The sequence below is a fragment of the Scyliorhinus canicula genome, chromosome 20 (genome assembly GCF_902713615.1).
Source record: "Scyliorhinus canicula chromosome 20, sScyCan1.1, whole genome shotgun sequence".
Classification (NCBI taxonomy): Eukaryota; Metazoa; Chordata; class Chondrichthyes; order Carcharhiniformes; family Scyliorhinidae; genus Scyliorhinus; species Scyliorhinus canicula.
Window position 1 is genome coordinate 45042866 of NC_052165.1, and position 25084 is coordinate 45067949.

The following is a 25084-nucleotide window of genomic DNA, read 5'->3' on the forward strand; positions in this document are numbered from 1 at the left end:
CGCTCCTGATAATCCTCACAGTCCACAATCAGTTGTGTATGCGTACACAAGCCTCATCTCATCCTACTACATGTTGCCCCATCTTATACCCTTCTATTCCTTTCCCATGTACTCACTAAGCTTCTCCTCAAATGCATTACGGCTGTTTCGGTTCCTTGTGGTGGCTGATTTCACCTAATAATTATGCTGAGGAAAGACGTTTCCCCCAAAATTTTCTTACTCATTCATTGAATGTAGGTATTGCTAGCAAGGTCAGCATTTCTTGCTCATCCATATACAGCCAAGTAGCTTGCTGAGTAAAAAATATATTTATATATATATACATATATAGATTCAATATCGATGAATCTCTGTAGAGGTTCCAAGTGGTACACCTTCACCAGATGGCTTTGGATAGCCAAAGTATTTTATAAACAGATAATTGGAAATCAAAGTGAATGAGGTTGTCAACATACTCCCGAGAGTTGACAGCTTTACAAAGGTATACCTGCTTGCTCGGGGCTGAAACTTTAACAGCCTTTGGGGCAAGAGGCTGCTGATTCCGAAGCTTCTGAGCCTGTTCTTGTTCTTTGGCCAGTCGCTGCTTTTCTTCCAGTGTGAGAGGAGTCTAGAGAAGAAAATACATTAAAATTATTTTGCAGAATGGTAGAATTTGAAAGCACAGGAGGAAGCTGTTCAGATCACCATGCCCACGCTGGCCATCTGAAAGAGCGGTACTTTCCCAAAAACCTTAAAAAAACTGTTCTTCAAATTATTTTTATCCCCTTTGCTTTTCATAGAATCCCACATCACAGGAGTCCCTTTAGTCCACATATTTGTTCTGATCTCTGATTGAGCTATCCAATTAGACCCCTGCTATTTCCCCTTAGGCAGACAAGTTTTAAAAGCTATTATGGATGCTGTTTCTAGTTGAGCATTCGGTCTCCTAGCAACCCTCTGCATCAAATGAAATTCTCCCAGCTCTTTCTTTGCCTTTTTTGATGACCAGTGGTAATAGTTTTTCTGCTCTATTTATCTGAACAAAACCACTCATGCTCATTACATCCTGACAATGTTGTTCTGAAAGGAACAGCCCCACGTTTATCCAATCAATCTTCATATTTAAACCTTTGGTATCTTAACGAATTGATTGTTCACTCTCCATTACCTTGATCTTCTTCCTGAAAACGTCCAAAACACTGCGCACAATATTCTAGCTCATTCCTAACCAATGATTTGTACAGTTTCATTATTATCTCTATATGTTTGTGTATTATACCCTTATTTATAAAACTTGGAAACTATTTTTAATGCCACAATGCTTCAATCACCTTGTCCTACTTTTAAGTTGGAGTATATCTGAACTTGAAATTTCTCAGCTCCTCCTTTCCTTTCAAAGCCTCACCAAAACACTCACAAATGAGAAATTTTAGTAAATTACTCTGAAGAACAAGCCAAAGGGAAGGTACATGGATTGGGAATATTTTAGGAGATCAAGGAGGAAGAAGTCACCGCTGTTTCAATAGATCGTGAGCCACGTTAAAAAAAAAAGATATGTCCTTCCATTTCTAAAATTAAACAACTTTTCTCCTTTCACCTTTAGAATCTACACGGGGTAACTCTGGCAAAGATCATGGGCAGGCAACCCAGGACTGAAAGAGGCTTGCATTCATATAGCAACTTTCATGCTGACCTGAAATGCTTTACAGCCAATGAAGCACTATCTTGAAGTGCAGTCACTGTTGTAGGAAACAGCAACATTTTATTTGCTCAGCAAGATCCCACAAACAGCAATCTGATAAATGTTTTTAATGGTCCTGTATCAGGGTTACAATTGGTCAGGACACTGGGGAGAATACTCCTGCTCTTCAAAATAGTAACGTGGGATGCTCTACATCTGCCGGAAGGTCAACGGGGACCTCAGTGAAATAGCTCATCTGAAAGTCGGCACCAGTGACAGTGCTGGACCCTGACATTGTCGGTCCATATTTTGAGTCAGAGTCTGAAGTGCAACCTAAACCCATGACCTTTTTACTGAGACGAGAGTTCTACTCACTAGGCTACAGTTAATACCATGACACTTTGGACATTTTCCTCAGCTAAGTGGAGATAGAAATGCATATGCTGGGGTAGGGTGGGGTGGGGAGGCCAAGAAAACAGTGGAGAGCCAAATCATGACAGCTCCCTAAAACATACAAGACCCTGAAGGGACTTGATAGTGTGGCTATTGGGAGGATGTTTCCTCTTGTGGGGGAAACCTAGAACTCGGTGCAGAGGTTGCTCTTTTAAGATAGAGATGAGGAGCAACATTTTCTCCTACAGAGTCATTAGTGTGTGGAATTCTCTTCCCAAGAACAGAATTCCTCTGTAGTGACGACTGAGCCTTTAGGTCAAGGCAGTGTTAGATGGATTTTTGTTCAACGAATGAGTCAGAATTATGAAGGGCAGCTAGAAAAGTAGAGCTGAGACCTCTATCAGATCAGCCATGATCTATTGAATGGTGGAGTAATCTCAAAGGGCCAAATGGCCTACTCCTGCTTCCAGGTCCTATATACATTCCAGACGCTCTCACGTCTCGGGGATACACCCGAGAGAAGGGCTGGCAGGGAAAAAGGTTGTAAATTCCAAATAGGATGACAGTCAATTGCACCACTGGAAGAGAAATTTTCCGATGGACTCAGAATGACACCTTCCCCCTGCCGCACCATGTGCAGAAGCCTCTAGACACAGCTCCTGGCATCAAAGCTGGAGGGGAAGTTCCCTCAGAGTTGGAGATTCCAAAGCCTAACAAAGGCACGGCCAATACAAAAGTCTACTACGGGCCAAACCAGATCTGTAGAGGGGTTCCCTCTCCATTCAAGCTTCAGAATCCTAGAAACTACAGCAGAGAAGGTAACCATGTGGCCCCTGTGCTTTGCTAGTTCTTCAACAGGCACTTCTGATCCGAATCCCATTTCCCTGCTTTCTCCTACTTCCATCCAGATTAGATTTTTCTTTACCCAGTTCTTCTTAATTGACGGTATTCCCTCTGCCTTAGCGGCCACTTGCAGCAAATGGTCCTACCGGCTAGGATCCTTGTCATTTTAATATCTACAGAAGGCAAAGAGTGACTCCATGTTGATACGCCCTCATGCTTCCTAACCTTGCGGTGCCAAGCTCCTTGGTGGAACTGCTATTTGGATATCGCTGTCAACCTTATTGAGCCTCCCGCTCCCCTGTCTGCCATCCATCTTTAATTGGATGGGTTCCCAGAAGCAGCTTTTTGAAAGGTTGCCTCCAGGAGGATTGTAACTGATGTCCACCCATGGAAACCCTCGGGATTTCAACGTGATCATTACCCAACCGGGAAAATCAGCCCATTGACGATACAGCATGGTAAAATCGGACTAACATTTGGTTTAATATCTTACTTTGACTTGCTTCTGTGAATTGGAGGCTGATCCGTTCTCTTTCCTAGTAGCTCCTGCATTTACATCCACTCCAAAGCTGGTGAAGATCTTGTCAATCTATTTAGCAAGGCAGCAGTACAAATCAATAATTAAATAAAATTGAACCATCATACAGAGCTCAAATAGGATAGATGCTCAACTCCAGACAAAGAATTTCAACAAACCCCTCTCAAGCCATTCAAGCTTCAGAATCCTAGGAACCACAGCAGAGAAGGTAACCACGTGGCCCCTGTGCCATGCTAGTTCTTCAACAGGTACTTCTGATCCGAATCCCATTTCCCTGCTTTCTCCTACTTCCATCCAGGTTAGATTTTTCTTTACCCAGTTCTCCTTAATTGACGGTATTCCCTCTACCTCAGTGGCCACTTGCAGCAAAGCATTCCAACTTTTTGTTGAAAATATATTTTAACTGATCCATTTCGTTACCACCATTACATTTGCTGGTAAATCTCATCGGTTTCCAGCTGTCCCAGGACTCTCATATGCAAAGGGCTATCATCCATGCATGGATTCTGATCTCTTCTTCTCATCCATCCTCTCTTTGAGATGCTCATATTCTTTGCTGCATAATTGCCATGACTGGGAAAAGTAATTTAATTTATAAATCAAGAAAGTAAAACAAAGAACACTTGATGCAGCCAGTGAGATTTCAAATCTCTACACTGCTGAAGCTGGACTGACAGAACCATTTCAGAGAACGTGACATTTGTGACTTTATGGTTAGTTTCACGAATGTCTATTTTTTTAAAATTAAAAAATTGCAATGTAATACGAAAGCCAGGTCCCATAGCTAAAAGAATAACTTTCACCCATCATAGAATGATACAACACAAGAAGCCATTCAGCCCATCAAGCTTATGCTAGCCCACTGGTAGAGCGATCTAACTGATCATGGACCCCTCCTCTGTCCGCAGAACTATATAAATTATTTCTCTTCAAATATTTATCCAACTCTCTTTACAATGTTACTGTTGAATCAGCTTTGGGAACATTCTTACTGGGAACTCAGTTAAAAATCAGGTACAATTTCACATTCCAGACATCCTAAAAATGCAAAGCTTTCTTAAAATGTGAGATAATTCTGAACCAGGCACTTAAACTGCCACAGATTTTCCAGTTTTCAAAGTTCTCTGACAAACAGTTGATTTTTGATAAACTTGACCCTACATTCATTGAATCACAATTTATACTTTCAGGACTACAAAGCACACGGTTCTTCCAAGTACATTACGTGCAACGTATCCACCTTAGGAACAAGATGAGGTTACTCAGCCCTCTCACTATATCATGGCTGATGTGCATCTAAATTTGTTTGGTGTTTTTTTTCCCCCCCAAATTTTCCAATTAAGGGGCAATTTAGCATGGCCAATCCACCCACCCTGCACATCTTTTGGTTGTGGGGGTGAGACCTACGCAGACACGGGGAGAATGTGCAATTCCACGCGGACCGTGAGCTGGGACCGGGATCGAACTTGGGTCCTTGGCGCCATGAGGCAGCAGTGCTAACCACCGTGCCACCCCATCTGCATCTAAATTCTGAAATAAAAACAGGAAATTTGCAAAAACTCAATTGGTTGAGCAGCATCTGTGGAGAGTTAATGTTTCAAGTCTGTATGACTTCCTTGGAGCTAGAGAGGGGGAGAAATTTGATGGATTTTATACTGTTTGAGAGGGGGTGGAGCAGAACAGAAGGTCAGGGACAGGTGGAGCTCGCAGAGATTTGACAAAGATGTTATGGGGACAAACCAAAGGGTGTGTTAATATTAGTGTTAAAGACTAAAGAAGGTTTTGATAGTTGCATAAAGTTAAGATAGCAGAATGCGTTAATAGCAGAACAAGGGTCAGCGTTCTGTGAAAGCAAAACTTCAGCACAAGCGACAGAAAGCCAGTGGGGGAGTTGTTGGGCCAAAAATAACAACTAAAAAGTGTTCAAGATGGAGAAGTGTTCATGGTCTGAAATTGTTGAACTCAATGCGAAGCCCAGAAGATTGTACAGTGCCAAATTGGAAGATGAGGTGTTGTCCTTCCAGATTGTGCTGGGCTTCACTGGAACACTGGAGCAGGCCAAAGATGGACATGTGGGCATGACAGCAAGATGGAGTTGAAATGGAAACCGACAGGAAGGTAGGGGATGGGTTTGCGGACTGAACTATGGCGTTCCACAAACCAACCTGCGTTTAGTCCCCAAATGTAGAGATGATCGGTGCTTGCTAATTATTTTCTAGTACCAAGGTTGTGTATTTCTCTTCTGCTTACACTCAGGAACTGTTACCTTACCTGACTGTCTGTGCTGTCCTTTGATTCAGTTGCTTTACTGAACTGGCCAGGTAGATCCAAACTTCTAAAAAAATATACAAAACTTCACTGTTGTATTGTCTAAAAAAAACAAAGAACCTGCAATCATATAGTAGCTCTCAGGGCATACTTCACATCCAATGGAATTGTAGTTACTGCTGTAAGCCAATTTGCACACAGCAAGTTCCCAGAAATAGCAATGAAATAATGACCAGCAAATCTGTTCTAAAGTATGTTGCCTGAAAGATAAAATTAGCCCCATTATATTGGTGACCAGATCCAATTGTAAACGAGGGTTCAAATCTCAGAGTGAATCAGAATCTTTTGTTCGTCAGGTTGCAGTTGATATCTACCACTGAACGATTTTCTTTTAAAATTAGCTTTACTTTACAAGAAAAAGACTACGAAAATCATGGAAATATGTAACACAAAAGGAGGCAATTTGGCTTGTTGTATCTGTGCCGGCAGTGATCCAAAGAGTAATCTAGTTGGTCCCACTCACCTGTTCTTTCCTTATTAACCCTGCGTAATCTTCCTTTTCTAGTAAATATCCAATTTCTTTCTGAAAGTTTCCCTGATCCACCACCCTTTCAGAAAGTCCAGATCATGGTTTGCTGCATAATGTCTTATCTTCTCTCTGGTTCTTTAACCATTTAAATCTGTGACCTCTGGTTACTGACTCATGGGCCAGTGGGAACAGTTTTTCATTATTTACTCTATTACAAAAGAGATTTAAACATGATGAGAATTTTCTATTTCAGACTCCAGAGAGCCATTGTGGGTCAACAAGAAAAAATGTGATCGGTGCGGGGAGGGGCGCAGGTTGAAAGGCAATAGTGGTGAAGGGCAGAATGAGTTAAAATTCTTAAGTATTATTACGCTACGATGCAAGAAAGACAAAAATATTTTGGGAGTTGGATTAATGTCTGCGTTAAATTAAGTAATTTCTGCTACACAGCGGTGTTAGTAGGAAATTGTCTTAAATTAAGTGGATAAGATTGATGATTACCACAAGTTTAGGGTGTTGCTTTAAATATTTCCTCAAAAATAATGTGATCTGGGGAGTGCGCCCTTATTGTCTGATAGCTCATTGTATTTAGCATTACTCCCTTCTGATCTGAACCAGATGTTTCAATCTTTACCACATGCTTCATTGTACCTCCGATCACTTCTAAGAAGGACTGGAAAGCACTTAAGATGCAAGTGAACAATGTATATGAAAAATATAGCTAGATTCACTTAGTTTAAACACTACGTCTTATTTTTGTGTAATAAACAAAATAACGAACATGCTGTGCATTTCATATCAGTGGTTATCGTATTCACCTGAAACAAAATAACCTCTCAACTGCCCTCTAACATGCTAAACCTCTCGCAAACTTCTGTTCAAAATTTGATTGAGTTTGTAACCTTTTCTGAATCTATTTGCCTGTCCTCATCTCTAGCACTACGTTTATTTTTTAAGTCACTGCTTTCAAAGCCAAAAGGAACTAGTGACTTGCCAAACCAACGATCAATCTGCCAACACAGGTTAATGAATTGTTTATTATTTAAGAGTCTGAGGAAAACAACAAAGCTTAGTATGTAGCCAACTGTAGAACTGTCTTGGTGACTATTGTTTTCTTAATTTGTGAAAATAGATACGTTTTAAAAACATAACAAGTGACCATTATCTCCCCCAAATACTTTCTCTGGAAAAATTGGTCAAAGGATTCTGAAACTCAACTCTGCAATTTCTCCAGTTACCTTTATTACCAGATCAGGAAACAAGAACAGCAGCAGTTTAATTTGGACAGGCACAACTGCTGAAAAAAGTTTACCGGATTTGCTGATTTCAATTGACATTAACTTTCTCTCAAGAGTCCTAGAAGGGTCGTCATTACTCTGTGGCGCAAGCAGATTGCAGGCTGTCACATTGAACACAAAGCGCATTGCGGGCACTCATTACCTCTGCTGTTCTTGCATATGGTGTAGCTGTTCCAGTTTAGTCTTGTGCTCAGCCTCCAACTTACTCAACATTTCCTTGATCACTCCCATGAAGGAGTTGAACTATATCAAAAAGAGAGAAATTCATATTAATTTTTGGAAATTATACAAAGAGACATATAAAAAAACAAATCATCAATCCTGCGCTGACCGTGGGAACAGGGGTTGGAGAAGAGAGCCCTCACAGGATCATATTCTAAAGACCACGGAGAGCAAAAAAACAATTATATGGACTACAGTCCCTTTGGTGTTTAAAAAAATATTTCGAAGTGCTCAGGAAGGCTGCAATTTTTCAAAAGATTGTGCCTTTGGTTTAAGGTGTAACAAATAAATTTGCTGTAAAAAAAGGCCATAATCGCCAAACAGTTATGCAAATATGAATTGTATTGACTTTTAGATGCTTAGCTGTAAGATCAGTGTTGATGTAAAGTGGCACTGCACAAATCTGAAGAAATTACATCATAAATTAAGAGACAAGACTGAACTTGGCTTTGAAATGAGGCAGGACCAGGAGACAAGGAGAGCTACCTTCTCTGCTCAGGAGGTACATCTTCAGCAGAGCGCAAACAAAGCCAATTAAACATTTTAGAGTAGTGGCTACCTATGTAACGAATGGGTTACATTCTAACCTTATTCTAACCTTAGCAACACATGGTCTACATTTAAGGTTTGCACGATGAGCATTGCTGAAAAAGAGAGAAGCTTTTCTTCTTGCAATCATCAGGACAGATATGCAAGATAAACCAACAGTACAGGAATCCACAATTCATACTGCATGAGAAGAGTGCTGATTGGTTGGCAAATGCACTCGGATCGCTAGAGGCATTACAGCAGACAACAGTTAACTGCCAAGATTTTGCTTCAAATTCAAACCAGAGAGTTGACACTGATTGGTGAAGGCATTCCCATGGGAACACTCGATTTTCCCTTCTGGGACAAAGGTCCATGGGTAGCGTTTCCAGTCACAGAGGCAGACGGGAGTTTGCGTGGTATTGCATGACCCTGGCCTCATTAATTATGCTGATGTATCGCATGGTGGGGCAGGCTAGATGATGCGCACCGCGCCATCATATCCAGACAGCAACTTACTAACAATGTGACGACCAGAATTGCACACAGTACTCCAGCTGTCGTCTCACCAAAGCTCTACAAGTCCCAACATGATCACCAAACTTTTGTAATCTATGCGTCGACTGAAAACGGCAAGAGTCCCATATGCTTTTTCCCCCCCCCGCTATTAACCAGCCCTCCTGCCTTCAAAGATCTATGGACGAACACTCCAGGGTCCTTTTGTTTCTCGGAACTTCCCAGTGTCAAACCATTCACTGAATGCTTCCTTGTCAAATTACTCGTTTCAAAGTGTATCACCTCACACTTTTCACAGTTAAATTCCATCTGCCACTTTTCTGCTCATTTGACCATCCCGTCTATATCTTCCTGTAACCCAAGACACTATAAGTCAATCTTTGTGTAATCCATAAAGTTACTACCCCCCCCCCCCCCACACACACACACACACACACACACACACACACACACGCACACACATAGTCTTCTATGTTGTTTATATAAATGACAAACAATAGGGGACCCCAGCACAGATCCCTGTGGTATGCCATTGGACACTGGCTTCCAGTCAATAAAGCAGCCGTCTGTCATCGCCCTCTGTCTCCTACAGCTCAGCCAATTATAAATCCAGCATATAAATTTACCCTGTATCCCACGTGCATTTGCCTTCTTTATAAGTGTTCCATGTGAGACCTTCTTAAAGGCTTTGCTGAAATCCATGTAAACTACATCAACAACACCGCCTGGTCACATGCTGAAAACATTCTAATTTATTAGGCATGCCCTCCCTCTGACAAAGCCATGCTGACTATTCCTGCTCAAACCTTGCCTCTCCAAATGGTGATAGATTCTCTCCTTCAGAGTTTTCTCCAATTGTTTCCCTACCACTGACGTGAGACTCACTGGTCTGTAGTTCTCTGGCTTATCTCTCACAAACTTTCTTAAATAATGGGACAGCGTTAGCTGTTCTCCAGTCCTCTGGCACCTTCCCTGTAGTCAGAGAGGAATTAAAAATTTGGTTCAGAACCCCTGCAATCTCCTCCCTCAGCATCCTGGGGCATAATTCATCTGGATCTGGAGATTTGTCCACTTTTAAGCCTGCCAACATCTCCAAAACCTTTTCACTCCCCGTGTCAATTTGCTCAAGAACCTCACAGTCTCTCTCTTTGAGTTCCATATCTACCTCCTCATTCTATTGGGTGAAGACAAATGTGAAGTATTTGTTCAACACATTACCAATGTCCTCTGGCTCCACCCACAGATTTCCCCCTTGATCCCTATTGGGTCTTGATCTTTACTGGTTATCTTCTTCCCATTGATAAACTTATAGAATATCTTGTGATAGCCCCTAAGCTCCTACTTTTACCAGCCAGAGCTTTCTCAAATCTCTTTCTCTCCTAATTGCTTTCGTAAGCTCCATCCTACACATTTTGTACTCCACTAATGCATCAGTTAATTTGCTCCCCTTGCACTTGCTAAAAGCCTCTCTTTTCCTTCTCATCGAGGATGTAGGACAAGAGGAACATCCTGTTCCCAGCTACTGGGAGGAGACTACCGAGCAGAGAAATCAACCCTGCATAGGAGCAGTCAGTGTCCGGGGCCTCCAGCGCAGGTTAGCCCTCCAATGTCAAGGGAGAAAACAACGTCATTCGCACCACCAGAGTAAGCGAGTCCGCAGCTTACCTTTAACAAGGTCCTCAGTGGCAACGCTAAATGCTTATGCTTCACAGACCCACAGCAGTCTAACCACTCTGCAGGACAGCCCACTCTATCCTCCTCACCTTTCCATGCAGAAAGAGCTTACATGCTGTCTGGAAGGATAGGTGGGATGGGGAAAAGTAGTGGTGAGGTGATGAGTTGGGGTGGGGCAGTGAGAGAAGGGGCTCAAGCTGGCCACATGTGAAGGAAGTGGTAAGAATTCAAGGAGCGGGCAGCCCAGCTGGCAGGCATTGAGTGGGACCAGGCACTGCTAATGGAGAGATTATCATGCGGCCTCCAACCAGTAAAGATATATGCAGGTCATAGAAACTTAAGGGTAAGGTCACCTCCATGTTGGAGGCAGCTCATGCTGTCACTCGCTCTCTCCTCTCTCACTTACAGGTGTCACCAGAAAGAGGGTAAGGGCCAAGCAACAGGAAGCCCTGGCCAGCGCCAACCCAAGCTCAGCCTAGGGAGACATCACAGAAGAGTGGAATGTAACTGTAGAGCCATCACAGCAGTCATCAGCCCAGAGACACAAACCTTGGAGGATCTTAGCTCTAGTATAGAAAGGGTCTCACACTCTGGTGGTCACCACAAGGACATGTATCCACAACCGGAGGAGACAGGGTCAGCTGAGCTCACCAGTGCTTGGGGGAATGCTATAGATAGAGGCATCTACGATATCGGAGTCTAATGTTGAGCCTCTGGAGTGTGCCTTCCAATAAATGGTGGAGAGGCGGGGGAATATCAAGCAGAAGTGTCATTAACCCTCAAAGGGTGACACACTAGGTGGAGGAGCCTAGTTAATGAAGTGGTACCGACCTATGCACACATCAAGGTCATCGTGAGGATGGCAGACTCCATGGTGCTCCTAATCCAGCAATTCAGCCAGAGATATGCACTTCACCTCGGTAGCCATGGGTGTGCTATGAGAGGGGGTTGCGGCACCGCGGCCTCCCTCTAAGTGCCCCTTCCCGTCAAGGTGCCAAGCAGGGGCCTTTGTGCACCCAAAGGGAGGAGCAGCAGTAGAGCACCTCGGGACATTCACTCAGGACTCTCAGAGATTGTTTAGCGCTTCCGAATCCACTTTGTCTGTGACCCCTTTCATCCTCATCCTGCCACCCAGAGGGTGCAGCTGTCCCACAGCAGGACAGCCTATGTAAGCTGGGTCCCTCCAGACTTCAAGACTCCAGTGGACAGCTGCCAAAGTCATCCAAAACAACAGCACTAACTGGTCAGAGGCTCCCTCCACCCCTGCTGCGGATGTGGGGGGAGCAATTAGAAGAATTTGCACAGAAAGAAAAATTACTGAATACTGAAATCACAATTCCCTGCTTGGGTACATTGTCCAATGTCACAAAAATCATACGTTTCTAAACACATTCACTTTTAAAATGTCTAATGCACTGTTTTATCTGTAGTCCTTAAGATGTAGCATTCACACCCCCTGCTTTTTCATTTCCTTGGTGAGACCCCATTCCCTGGAATGCAGCACTTGCAGGGAGGCAAAGTTATTTGTCAGGGCCCTTGCAAGCCATGTGCAAGCATTCTCCCGCTCACGCTGAGCTTTTGGCATGTAAGCAAATGTTTTGAAGTACCCAAAGCTTTGAGAATACTACATGCTGGGGTTTCCTTCAGCTATCCAGTTGAGATGACCTACATTTCAGTCTACCCGCAATGACTCCCATGCAACATCTCGAGATCTGTCACGAGGCTCTGCATAATTGTGACCAGTCCAGCAGGGTGGTAGTGATGTTCTACCTTTGCTCAAACACGTTGTTCCCCCTCTCCCAGTCACCCATATCCCTATCTCCCATAACCATTGATCATCACCCACCTTTGCTGAATAACTTTCAACCTCCACATAGTCACCTGTCTAACATCCTCCATCACCTTCGCAAATGAGATGAACATTGAAATCCACTTCCACCGTTGCTACTCCCGAATCGGTGACCAGCTGTTTCCCTGCTTCAACCAACTATCCTCAGCAACCTTCACACAACATCGTCATGCCCTCACCGACTCCCTCTACCTTCTCTGCCAATCACCATGATTAACTACACCCAGGATCCACCATTGGCTTCACTGACCCCTCCCTGTAAACCCCTTCAGACCTCTACAATCCCCCCATACCCCTTCAGACTATTGCACCTCCACCCATACCCCTTCAGATATCTGCACCCCATCATCCCTCTTCAGGCCTCTGTATCCCTCCCATACCCCTTCAGGCCTCTGTATCCCCCCCCCCCCCCCCCCCCCATTCCCCTTCAGACCTCTGCAACCCCTGTACTCCTTCAGACCTCGGCATTCACCCCCATTCTTCTTCAGATATGCACAAGAACCCCCACACCCCACCTCCTGCAACCGACTATGAGCCCTCACACCCTCTAGCGCCTTTCCAGCTGACAGTGAGATCCCCTCTGATTCCTCTCCCCCAGCAACCACCTACCTTCCCAGCCCCCCCCCCCCTCAAGGCCTGAACCAGTGCATTTACCTCTTCATTCATTCATAGAACTTACAGTGCAGAAGGACTCCAATCAGCCCATCAAATTTGTACTGGCCCTTGTAAAGAGCAGCCTACTTAAGCCTATTCCCGTAACCCAGTAACCCCACCTAACCTTTTTGAACACTAAGGGCAATTGAGCATGGCCAATCCTTTGGATTGTGGGAAGAAACCAGAGTACCCAGAGAAAACCCACGCAGACATGGGGAGAACGTGCAGACGCCGCACAGACAGTGACCCAAGCTGGGAATCATACCTGGGACCAGGAGCTGTGAAGTAACAGTGCTAACAACTGTGCTACCATGCCACCCACCCTCTCTTTTTTTTCGCATGCCTACCCCCAACCCGAAAAGACCCTGCCACCCAACAGGGAAGACCAGCTGGATGATGCTCTGATCCCTGGATAAAGGCCCTGGATGATGGTTGGATCCCTGGGGGAATTTGCTGCACTGAAAACCACCACCACCTGGATGTTGGTGCGTGGAGAAGATCGCTGCGGTTGATAGTCCACCAATCCACTGTTACACATGGTGCTGCACAGTTCGGTTGATGGAGGCCTCCATCTTCTCTTCAGATCTCCACGAACTGCATAAGGCCTTAAGTTAAGTCACAACTTTTACACGCCATGTGCTCTGGGCTGGACTGATTTCTTGCTGACACCTTTGCCCATTGGGCATGGGGGCCAGGCGGAGGAGACTTAATTCCGATTGGGTCTTCACCTGCATCTCATTAGTGGGATGCAAATCGGCCACATGCCAGTGTGTGGTGAGAAATGCTACCTGCCATAGTGGCCGTCATTTTGCGGCGGGTGAAACCGATCTTTGGACCTTCCACCGCATTGTCGCTCCCCCCACCCCCCTGTTAAGCCTTCTGCAGAGGGCATGGGAACACCCCGCCCATAGTTTCCAACATTACTCGTGATTCCGTGGTTGGATAATACTTGCTAAACCATCCTGATTGTGCTTATAATTAAACTGAAAACCAATTTAAGATAATCAGTTGGGACTGCAGTGTGGCTCTCTTATACATACAAATTCCCCCGACCACCACCATTTCCGACCCTATCTGCACTGACAGATCTTAAATGAGAAGGGCATGTCGTAACCAAAGTACTGCCCATCATCAGAAAATGTGAACATATGAGATACATCAACCTTTTCTGAAAAGGAAATGGCTGCAACTTGCTAATTCTGAAATGTACGTCAAGCTGGAGAAAACGGGATCATTTTGAAGAGCACAGAGGAGGTGGTCTGACCTGGTTAAGATTCAGATTGCTGTCAATGCTGAGGGGTATGAGATGCGGTAGTACTTTTGAGGCCAACTGCTCTTTGGTAATGCCCAACTTCTTGTGGCTGAATGTACATTTGTAGATACCTGAAATACAAAAGTGAATAAAAACATTTGTTAAAACTCGCTGCCAAATATTATTCCTTACTTACTGGCAAAACCTGCAGCAAGGAATATCTCCCAAAATTTGGTTTGTAGGAGCCTGTCTGGGAGCAGAAAGATCAGAAATAGCAGGTTTTTAAAAAAGAACATTTGCCCAGTGCCTTTTCAAAGCAGCTAAAATTAATCATTGAGGAAGGCAGGGGGAAAAAACCGAAAATTACGAGAGATTAAAAATTACAGCTGGACATCTCTCAAACATCTGCAACTGCTTCAATATTACAATGGAAAGCAAGGGCAGAAGCAGCAGAGACAGGGCACTCATTCCATCATTCTGGGTTTGAATCGACAACATATTCCAGAGATGAACAGTTAAAGGGTGCCCAAGTCTTTTAACTTTGCAACAGTCACACTGCTGCATCTCCTAGGGCCTCATAGGCCACTTGAAAGTTATATATTTGTTTCTATTTATTGGCAAAACATTTTTTAACTCTCCTGAGAAGGGCCTTGGAATGTTTTACCATGTTAAAGGCACTAAATAAATGAAAGTTACTGTGTTGTTTGCTACTCAAGTCAACTGAAATTACATTTGAGAAGCACTGAAACATAAATTACTCAAACATTCTCACCTAAAATTCCCATGAGAACTGCAGGCTCCCGGGATGGAATCTGCTGTAAGAAAGGAAGAATCTCATCCAGGACAAACCACTTGTCCAGGTACTCCAGAAGCTTGCCTAAGCAAACCAGTGAATTTACGCGCACCTGTAGAGATTGGAAGCAGAATAGAAGTCAAGGTAATGAAACGGATTAACATCCTGAGGAAGAGCTAAACAGTTCTTCTGTTCCTACTGTCTAGTTAGGCCAAGTTTATCGCAGTGAGCTTTTTAAAAAATGTACTCAATATTTTTTCCAATTAAGGGGCAATTTAGCGTGGCCAATCCACCTACTTGCACATCTTTGGGTCGTGGGAGTGAGACCCACGCAGACACGGGGAAAATGTGCAAACTCGACAGACAGTGACCCGGTGCCGGGATCGAACCCTGGGCTTCAGCGCTAACCACTACGTCACTTGATGTCTCTATCCCAGTGAGCTTATGAGACAGAGATGTCCCAATTTAGGCAGAAGATACACGTGACTTATACTGGGTTTGGCAGTGAATAGGTTACTACTAGCATCAACACCAGTTGTGATGTGAGCAGGAGGATAGAGGAAAACAGTCAGAGTTCTAAGTCCTTCGGTAGGTAACTCATGCTGGAATTGTGCATGTATACATATTACATACAGCAGCTATGGGGACAATTTGGCTTAGCTGTGACTTTGAGTAGTTTGTCAGTGGCCATTGCCACATTAGGGCTATATGGGCTAGCCAACCAGCTCACACCTGCTGCTACAATGTCTCTAGGAGTGAGCAGAGGAGAAAAAGGGGCATAAACAAACTGGTGACAATCCTTAAATATTGCTTCCACTTTGTAACCTTTCATCAGGCAATTTCACGACAGCATTTGTTAAACAAAATGTACTGCAGCTTGCAAGTTTCAGAAAAAGGTGAATCATTCTGTTTAGCATCAAATTGTATCGCATTACCAGCTGCTCCTGAGTCAGAAGATAATGTTAATCACCTGTGGTTTAGTGGGTCGCACTCTCAAGTCCCACTCCAGAAACTTGATCACAAACAAATACCAAGGCTGACACTCCAATGCAGTACTTAGGGACTGCTCCACTGTCAGAGGTGCCAGATGAGATGTTAAATCAAGACCCATCTGATCTCGCAGGTGGATGGAAGAGATATCCTGGCACAATGTTTGAAGTGTGAGAGTGCTTCTTGTGGGGCGCTAGCCAATATTTATCATTCAACCAAATTCACTTCAAATAACGCTCTGGTCATTATCCCAGTGCTGATTTTAGGAGCTTACTATGCGCTTCTTGGCAATTGCATGTCTTACACTTGTGAAGTATTTAATTGGGCATAATGTGTTCTGAGACATTATGAAATTGTGAAAGGCACTATATTAAGTGCAAGCCTTTCTTTCATTGTCCCAAGCCAAGTTTAAGCACATTAACCTTCAATCCACTGGAGAAATCTGCAGGGGTTCACTGTAAAGTTGTTTATCTAAATGATCATGACTGCAAGAATACAAGTCCACTTACTGCAAGGGAGGAGGTCTGTAAACTAGCACTCTTAATGCGTGGTATTAAAGCATTCTTCATGGATGGATAATCTACCAAGTTTGCAAACGTGGGAATTATGTTGAGGCAGAGTTCCTAAAAGGCAAAGAAGATAACTCAGCAAATGTTCATAGTCATCACAGCAATTCCCGTTTCATTTTAACCAATGATTGGAGTGAAAAAAGGCAGGAGAGAAAATATACAAAAACAATTTATCCTTATGAACCCAAAGCTGGACAGGAAAATGCAGAAATTCTGAACTTGGAAATAATTTTCTGCCTTGATGCTTATTGGAGCTGAGCCTGTAGACCACATGATGTAGGATGCAGGGATATACGGTGACACAGTGGTTAGCACTGCTGACTCACAGCCCCAGGGACCCGGGTTCAAGTCCGGTCTTGGGTGACTGAGCAGAGTTTGCACATTCACTCTGTGTCTGTGAGCGGTTCCTCTGGATGCACAGTCCAAAGATGTTGGACTCGAGGAGATACTTGTTAGGAAGGAAGATGTGTTGGGCATTTTGAAAAACTTGAGGGTAGACAAGTCCCCCGGGCCTGACGGGATTTATCGAAGGATTCTATGGGAAGCAAGAGATGAAATTGCAGAGCCGGTGGAAATTATCTTTTCGTCCTCACTGCCAACAGCGGTGGTACCAGGGGATTGGAGAGTGGCGAATGTCGTGCCCCTGTTCAAAAAAGGGAATAGGGATAACCCTTGGAATTACAGGCCAGTTAGTCTTACTTCAGTGGTAAGCAAAGTAATGGAAAGGGTAGTGAGGGATAGGATTTCTGAGCATCTGGAAAGACACTGCTTGATTAGGGATAGTCAGCAGGGATTTGCGAGGGGTAGGTCTTGCCTCACAAGTCTTATTGAATTCTTTGAGGAGGTGACCAAGCACGTGGATGAAGGTAAAGCAATGGATGTGGTGTACATGGATTTTAGTAAGGCATTTGATACGGTTCCCCATGGTAGGCTTATGCAGAAAGTAAAGAGGCATGGGATAGTGGGAAATTTGGCCAGTTGGATAACGAATTGGCTAACCGATAGAAGTCAGAGAGTGGTGGTGGATGGCAAATATTCAGTCTGGAGCCCAGTTACCAGTGGCGTACCACAGGGATCAGTTCTGGGTCCTCTGCTGTTTGTGATTTTCATTAATGACTTGGATGAGGGAGTTGAAGGTGGGTCAGTAAATTTGCAGACGATACAAAGATTGGTGGAGTTGTGGATAGTGAGGAGGGCTGTTGTCGGCTTCAAAGAGACATAGATAGGATGCAGAGCTGGGCTGAGGAGTGGCAGATGGAGTTTAACCCTGAAAAGTGTGAGGTTGTCCATTTTGGAAGGACAAATATGAAAGCGGAATACAGTGTTGACGGTAGGGTTCTTGGCAATGTGGAGGAGCAGAGAGATCTTGGGGTCTATGTTCATCGATCTTTGAAAGTTGCCACTCAAGTGGATAGAGCTGAGAAGAAGGCCTATGGTGTGCTAGCGTTCATTAGCAGAGGGATTGAATTTAAGAGCCGAGAGGTGATGATGCAGCTGTACAAAACCTTGTAAGGCCACATTTGGAGTATTGTGTGCAGTTCTGGTCGCCTCATTTTAGGAAGCATGTGGAAGCTTTGGAAAAGGTGCAAAGGAGATTTACCAGGATGTTGCCCAGAATGGAGAGTAGGCCTTACGAGGAAAGGTTGAGGGTGCTCGGCCTTTTCTCATTAGAACGGAGAAGGATGAGAGGCGACTTGATAGAGGTTTATAAGATGATCAGGGGAATAGATAGAGTAGACAGTCAGAGACTTTTTCCCCGGGTGAAACAAAGCATTACAATAGGACATAAATTTAAGGTGAATGGTGGAAGATATAGGGGGGATGTCAGAGGTAGGTTCTTTACCCAGAGAGTAGTGGAGGCATGGAATGTACTGCCTGTGGAAGTAGTTGAGTCGGAAACATTAGGGACCTTAAAGCGGCTATTGGATAGGTACATGGATTACAATGGAATGAAATGAAAATCGCTTATTGTCACAAGTAGGCTTCAAATGAAGTTACTGTGACAAGCCCCTAGTCGCCACATTCCGGCGCCTGTTCAGGGAGGCTGGTACGGGATGATGGGATGTTAATTTGTTCTTAATCTAGGACAAATGTTCGGCACAACATCGTAGGCCGAAGGGCCTGTTCTGTGCTGTATTTTTCTATGTTCTATGTGCGGATTAGGTGGATTGGCCATGCTTGTGTCCAAAGGTTAGGTGGGGTTATACGTATAGGGTGGGGGAGTGTGCCTAGGTAGAGTGCACTTTCAGAAGGTCACTGCAGATTTGATGAGCCAAATGGCCTCCTTCGGCATTATAGGAATTCTAACTAGGCCACTCGGCCCATTGGGTCTGCTCTGCCATTCAACTCCACTTTCCTGCCTTATTCCTATAACCCTCGATTCCCTTCCCGATTGAAAATCTGTTTATCTGAGCCTTTACACCCTCTCCTGTAAAGAATTCCAGAGAATTCCTCCTCATCTCCATCTTAAATGGGCGACCCCTTTGAGATTGTGTATATTATCTTCAAGTGGTGGCATATCTCTACCTGCACACCTGCCTGATGAGACATTAAACAGAGGGCCCCACCTGCCCTCTAAGTGCATGCAAAATATTCAAAGGTTGCTCTGCAACTGCTTAGGGGAGCTCTCTAGTTTTCTGACCAATCAATAATGCTTAAAAACAAACCATCTGGTGATCATCACTATGTTGTTTGTGCGAGTTTGCTGTGAGAAAATTGACTATTGGGTTTACATAGAACATAGAACATACAACGCAAAAGGAGGCCATTTGGCCCATAGAGTCTGCACTGATTCACTTAAGCCCTCACTTCCACCGTATCCTCGTAACCCAATAACCCCTCCAGACCTTTTTTGGACATTAAGGGCAATTTATCTTGGCCAATCCACCTAACGTGCATGTCTTTGGACTGTGGGAGGAAACCGGAGCACCCGGAGGAAACCCACGCATACACGGGGAGGACGTTCAGACTCTGCACAGTGACCCAGTGGGGAATCAAACCTGGGACCCTGGCGCTGTGAAGCCACAGTGCTAGCCACTGTGCTGCCCATCATTTTTCCCTACATTAAAACAGTTACAACACTTCAAAGGCACTTCACTGGCTGTGAAGTAGGACACTGAGGCAGAGATGGGCAACCTAATGGCCCTCTGTCATCTCAGAGGGTCACAAGATTTAAATCAGGCATGTTTACTAACCATGTCCCCATGAGTAAGACTGAATATATTCAGTGCTCGACAAATATTTTGTCATGAGTTATAAAAAATGCTTAAATGATCATATTAATAGAACTAACAACTTCAAATGCAAAAAGCAAAATAAATACTTACATTTTGATTGGACGCAGAGGGAGTGCACAGCTCTCGGTCAATGTTGGGTGCAATCAGCACGCACCTCACTTCACATGCCTTTGCTTTATGTGCCTCTCAATTCCCTCATACCGGTAGGAAAAAAACTGCAGACGGGAACCAGTGGAATATGGCAACAATGCACAGGGAGAATGGTCTCTCGTGAGCAGTACTCAGAACCCTGATGGGCCGCATGTGGCCCCAGGACGCTGGTTGCCCACCATTCCACTGAGGGCATGAACGGTGCTATTCTAAATATCCTTTCGTTTTTTGTTTGCAGTCCCAAGATACAGTAGACACTTAAAAGAATTTACTGTTGTTTGCATCACAAAATTGATTGATTAATTGATTGATTGTCACATGTACCGAATTACAAAGAAAAAAGTATTTTTCTGCGGCCAAGGGAACGTACACAGTACGTACATAGTAGACAAAAGAATAATCAACAAAGTACATTAACAAATAGTACATCAACGAGCTACGGCATCTGCAGCTCAAAAACGTCTTACGAAAGGAGACAAGGATGTACCCACAACCGCCACGACAGACACTACTGGAAGACCTACTGGATGCAAGTATCCTAGAGAAAGGGAACTGTAGTGACATGTATGACCGACTGACAGAAAGGGCCGACACCGTACTGAACGCAACAAGAAAGAAATGGGAGGAGGACCTGGGGATTGAGATAGGATGGGGACTTTGGAGCGAAGCACTGCATAGGGTCAACTCCACCTCCACGTGCGCAAGGCTCAGCCTGACGCAGCTAAAAGTGGTACATAGAGCCCACCTAACAAGACCCCGTATGAGTAGGTTCTTCCCGGAGGTGGAGGATAGATGTGAACGGTGCCAAGTAGGCCCGGCCAACCACGCCCACATGTTCTGGTCTTGCCCCAGACTGGTGGAGTACTGGACAGTCTTCTTCGAGGCAATGTCCAAAGTGGTGGGAGTGAGGGTGGAGCCATGCCCGAAAGTGGCAGTCTTCGGGGTCTCGGACCAGCCAGATCCATTCCAGGGGAGGAGGGCAGACGCCCTTGCCTTTGCCTCCCTGATCGCCCGCCGTAGAATCCTGTTTGGCTGGCAGTCAGCAGCACCACCCAGAGCTGCAGACTGGCTGTCCGACCTCTCGGAATCTCTCCAAATGGAGAAAATCAAATTCTCTATCCGAGGGTCGGACGACGGCTTTCACTGAACGTGGGAGCCATTCACGCGACTGTTCCGGGACCTGTTTGTGGCCAACGAACAAGAGGAAGAATAGCCGGGTAGCCAAGAATCAGGGGAACTTAGTCAAGAATCAGGGGAGGGTAGCCAAGGCATGAAAGGGAGACAGGGACTGGGGGGGGGGAGGAAAGAGAGCTGAACTTGGGACGAAGGAGGGGCGAACGAGGGAGGGGCGAACCTTGGAGGGAGGGGGGACAGGAGAGGAGAACCAGCGGGATGGGGCGGGGGGCAGGGAACAGGAGCCGGAAGGAAGGCACGGGGTGGCAAAACGTGCATGACATCTCCAGGAGCGGGGAACGAGGAGGTTGGGGATGGAGGACGGGAGGAGCAGCGGAGGAGAGCGGAGGACGGTGGCAACAGCCGTCTGGGAGAGGCGGGCGACAGCGGCACACGACCCGGCCAGGTGTCGCACACTGTGGTTATCTCCCCGGCACCCAAATGTATATTTGCCCCCCCCCCCCCCCCCCCCGTCACCCCTGCCCTCCCCCCCTTCCCCCCACAGACAGTCGCGTACTTACGTGGTGTAAATAATTCGGCCAGATGCACAGAGCTGCCGCTGTCGAGCTGGTGCATAGTACCCCACCAGTTAGTCTATTTCATATTTTACTGTATTCTATGTTGGGGTGTGCCCTTCTCTTCTAAATATGTGTATATGTGTATATATATATAGATATATGTTTCTTATTCTGTGTACATAACGGTAATTATACCTTGTTCAAAAACCCAATAAAAACATTTATATAAAAAAAAAACAAATAGTACATCGATGAATAGTGATTGGTTACAGTGCGGAACAAGGGCCAAACAAAGCAAATACATGAGCAAGAGCAGCATAGGGTGTCGCGAACAGATCAGTCCGAGAGAGAATCGTTGAGGAGTCTAGTAGCTGTTGGGAAGAAGCTGTTATTATATCTGGATGTGCGGGTCTTCAGACTTCTGTATCTTCTACCTGATGGAAGGCTCTAGAAGAGGGCAAAGCATGGGTTGAGGGTCTCTTATAATGCTGTTGGCCTATCTGAGGCAGCGGGCGGTGCAGACAGAATCAATGGGAGGGTGGCAAGCTTGTGTAAAGTGTTGGGCTGAGTTCACCACACCCTACAGTTTCTTGCAATTTTGGGCCGAGCAGATGCCATGCCAAGCTGTGATGCCGCCGGATAGGGTGCATCTATATGCACACCTGTAGAAGTCTGAGAGTCGATGCAGACATGCCAAACTTCTTTAGATTCTGTGGGAAGTAGAGACATTGTTGGGCTTTCTTAATTGTTACATCAACGTGAGTGGACCAGGATAGACTTTTGGTGATGGTGACCCCCCCGGAAAGCTATAGACCATCTCCACTTCAGAGCCATTGATGTAGATTTGGGGGGGGGGGGGGGGGGGGGGGGGGGTATCTTGCTTTGCTTCCTGAAGTTGATTATCAATTCCTTGGTCTTGCCGACATTTAAAGAAAAGTTGTTTTCGGTACACCATGCAACCAAGTTTCCCTTCTGTAGTCTGATTCGTCGTTGTTTGAGGTAAGGCCCCCCACAGTTGTATCATCCGCAAACTTATAGATCGAATTGGAGTTAAATCTTGCCACACAGTCGTGTGTATATAGGGAAGTACCGGCGTAGAGGACTGAACACATCCTTGCAGGGCCCCGGTGTTGGGGACTATTATGGAGGAGGTGCTGTTATCTATCCTGACAGATTGCGGTCTGTTGATGAGGAAGTCAAGAATCCAGCTGCATGGGAGGGGTCAGGTCCAAGATTGTAGAGTTTGGTTATTAGTCTTGTCGGGATAATGGTGTTGAAATTCTATATTCAAACCATCTTCTCTGTAAAGACATTTTCGTAACGTCTCTCAAGTCCTTCGTCAATTCTTTGTTGTTCTAAATTTCTCCCCTCTTCTTACCATGTGACACTGGAACCAATTTATCACAATTTACCGCACAATAACTCTTCTAGAAGCTAGTGAATTGTGAACTTGGAAAACAGATTGCCAGCTTACGTGAAGGTTACTCAATGCCTTCAAGCCAAAACTAATACTAGATAGCGAACAATCACCTTGTACAAAAGGAAGTTATTGTACGATATTAATAAGGCTGGAGTGATCCCTGGACTACTCTGAATTGCTTAAGGGGGTGAGAGACATATTTCATAGATTTCCGACTGGGGATTTTATCTGCCTTCTTCCAGGATATCCCATGGCTTTGGGTGGAGTGGCAGATGTAGATATTATGATATAGGCATCAGGAATTGTGCAACCCAGGATGAGTGAACCAGTCCCTGATCTGTCACTGGTCGTATATTTCTGTAATCTTGAAGATCTCCACGATTAAATTTATCAGCGCAAAAAATGCCCAAAATCTTCAATTTTCTCAACATAACTTCAACCTCTCATGCCTGGCAACCTAAACCTGCGCTGTACCTATCCAGTGAAATGAAAGCAATATACTGCGCATTCTGGAGAGATCTGAAATAATAACAGGAGGTGCTGTAAAAACTCGAGGTCTGGTGGCATTTGTGGAGAGAGAAACAGAGGTAATGTTTTGAGATGAATGTGACTCTTCTTCAGAATTCTGTTCTGAAGGGGTTCTGACTAAGAGTCATATTGGATGCGCAACATTAAGAGTTTCTCTCGCCACAGATGCTGCCAACCTGTTGAGTCTTCCCAGTACTTTATTTTTATTTCTCTACTTAACCAGCAATTCCATATAGTTGCTTAGCTGGAGCCTAATAAAGACAACATTAGTTGTTTTTGTATTCTATGCACCTAGACATGCAACATTTATGTTTGTCGGCAGACTACTGCCTACACTTTAGGCACAGTCTAGGTTACAGCAAATAAAAACAGGGTAGGTTTTGTTATAAATGTTTTTTATTCAGTTTTCATGTTTTATATTGAACAAATTACAATTGTTAGAGAGTGAAAAAAAAAACACGCAAAAATTAACATATATTTACAGGTGAGCATCTTCGTAGTAATAACTGTGGCCTCCCCCTCTTTGCCGGCATACATATTTTACATTCCCCAACATGTTTATTGGCATTTATTTAGTTTGGTTTTGGGCCTTAGCTAGCCATCAAACCCCCGTAACGAGCCCGTAGCCCCCCCCCCTCCCCGCCGGCTACCTTCCCCCGACTATTCTTCCTCTTGTACGTTGGCCACAAACAGATCCCGGAACAATTGCATGAATGGCTCCCACGTTCTGTGGAAGCCGTCGTCCGACCCTCGGATGGCGAATTTGATTTTCTCCATTTGGAGAGAATCCGAGAGGTCGGACAGCCAGTCTGCAGCTCTGGGCGGTGCTGCTGACCGCCAGCCAAACAGGATTCTACGGCGGGCGATCAGGGAGGCAAGGCAAGGGCGTCCGCCCTCCTCCCCAGGAATAGATCTGGCTGGTCTGAAACCCCGAAGACCGCCACTATCGGGCATGGCTCCACCCTCACCCCCACCACTTTGGACATAGCCTCGAAGAGGCTGTCCAGTACTCCACAAGTCTGGGGCAAGACCAGAACATGTGGGCGTGGTTGGCCGGGCCTCTTTGGCACCGCTCACATCTGTCCTCCACCTCCGGGAAGAACCTACTCATACGGTTTCTCGTTAAGTGGGCTCTATGTACCACTTTTAGTTTGCGTCAGGCTGAGCCTTGCGCACGTGGAGGTGGAGTTGACCCTATGCAGTGCTTCGCTCCAGAGTCCCCACCCTATCTCCATCCCCAGGTCGTCCTCCCATTTCCTTCTTGTTGCGTTCAGTACGGTGTCGTCCCTATCTACCAGTCGGCCATACATGTCACTACAGTTCCCTTTCTCTAGGATACTTGCGTCCAGTAGGTCTTCCAGTAGTGTCTGTCGTGGCGGTTGTGGGTACGTCCTTGTCTCCTTTCGTAGGAAGTTTTTGAGCTGCAGGTACCGTAGCTCGTTCCCCCCAGCTAGCTGAAATTTCTCTGTCAGTTCGTCTAGTG

The 25084-nt window shown here is 45.1% G+C and overlaps 1 protein-coding gene across 2 annotated transcripts in view; it reads right to left on the reverse strand.

Annotated features, from left to right (window-relative positions):
* The window catches only part of scyl2 (SCY1 like pseudokinase 2), a 101949-nt gene that overhangs the window by 6567 nt on the left and 70298 nt on the right, over positions 1–25084 (reverse strand). For both annotated transcript variants that reach the window (XM_038780195.1, XM_038780194.1), the window contains 7 exons: positions 16517–16630; positions 14997–15129; positions 14237–14355; positions 7672–7772; positions 5706–5769; positions 3390–3485; positions 488–607 (listed from right to left, as the gene is read on the reverse strand). In XM_038780195.1, the coding sequence (XP_038636123.1) occupies positions 488–607; positions 3390–3485; positions 5706–5769; positions 7672–7772; positions 14237–14355; positions 14997–15129; positions 16517–16630 (747 nt within the window). The remainder of the gene's footprint in view (positions 1–487; positions 608–3389; positions 3486–5705; positions 5770–7671; positions 7773–14236; positions 14356–14996; positions 15130–16516; positions 16631–25084) is intronic.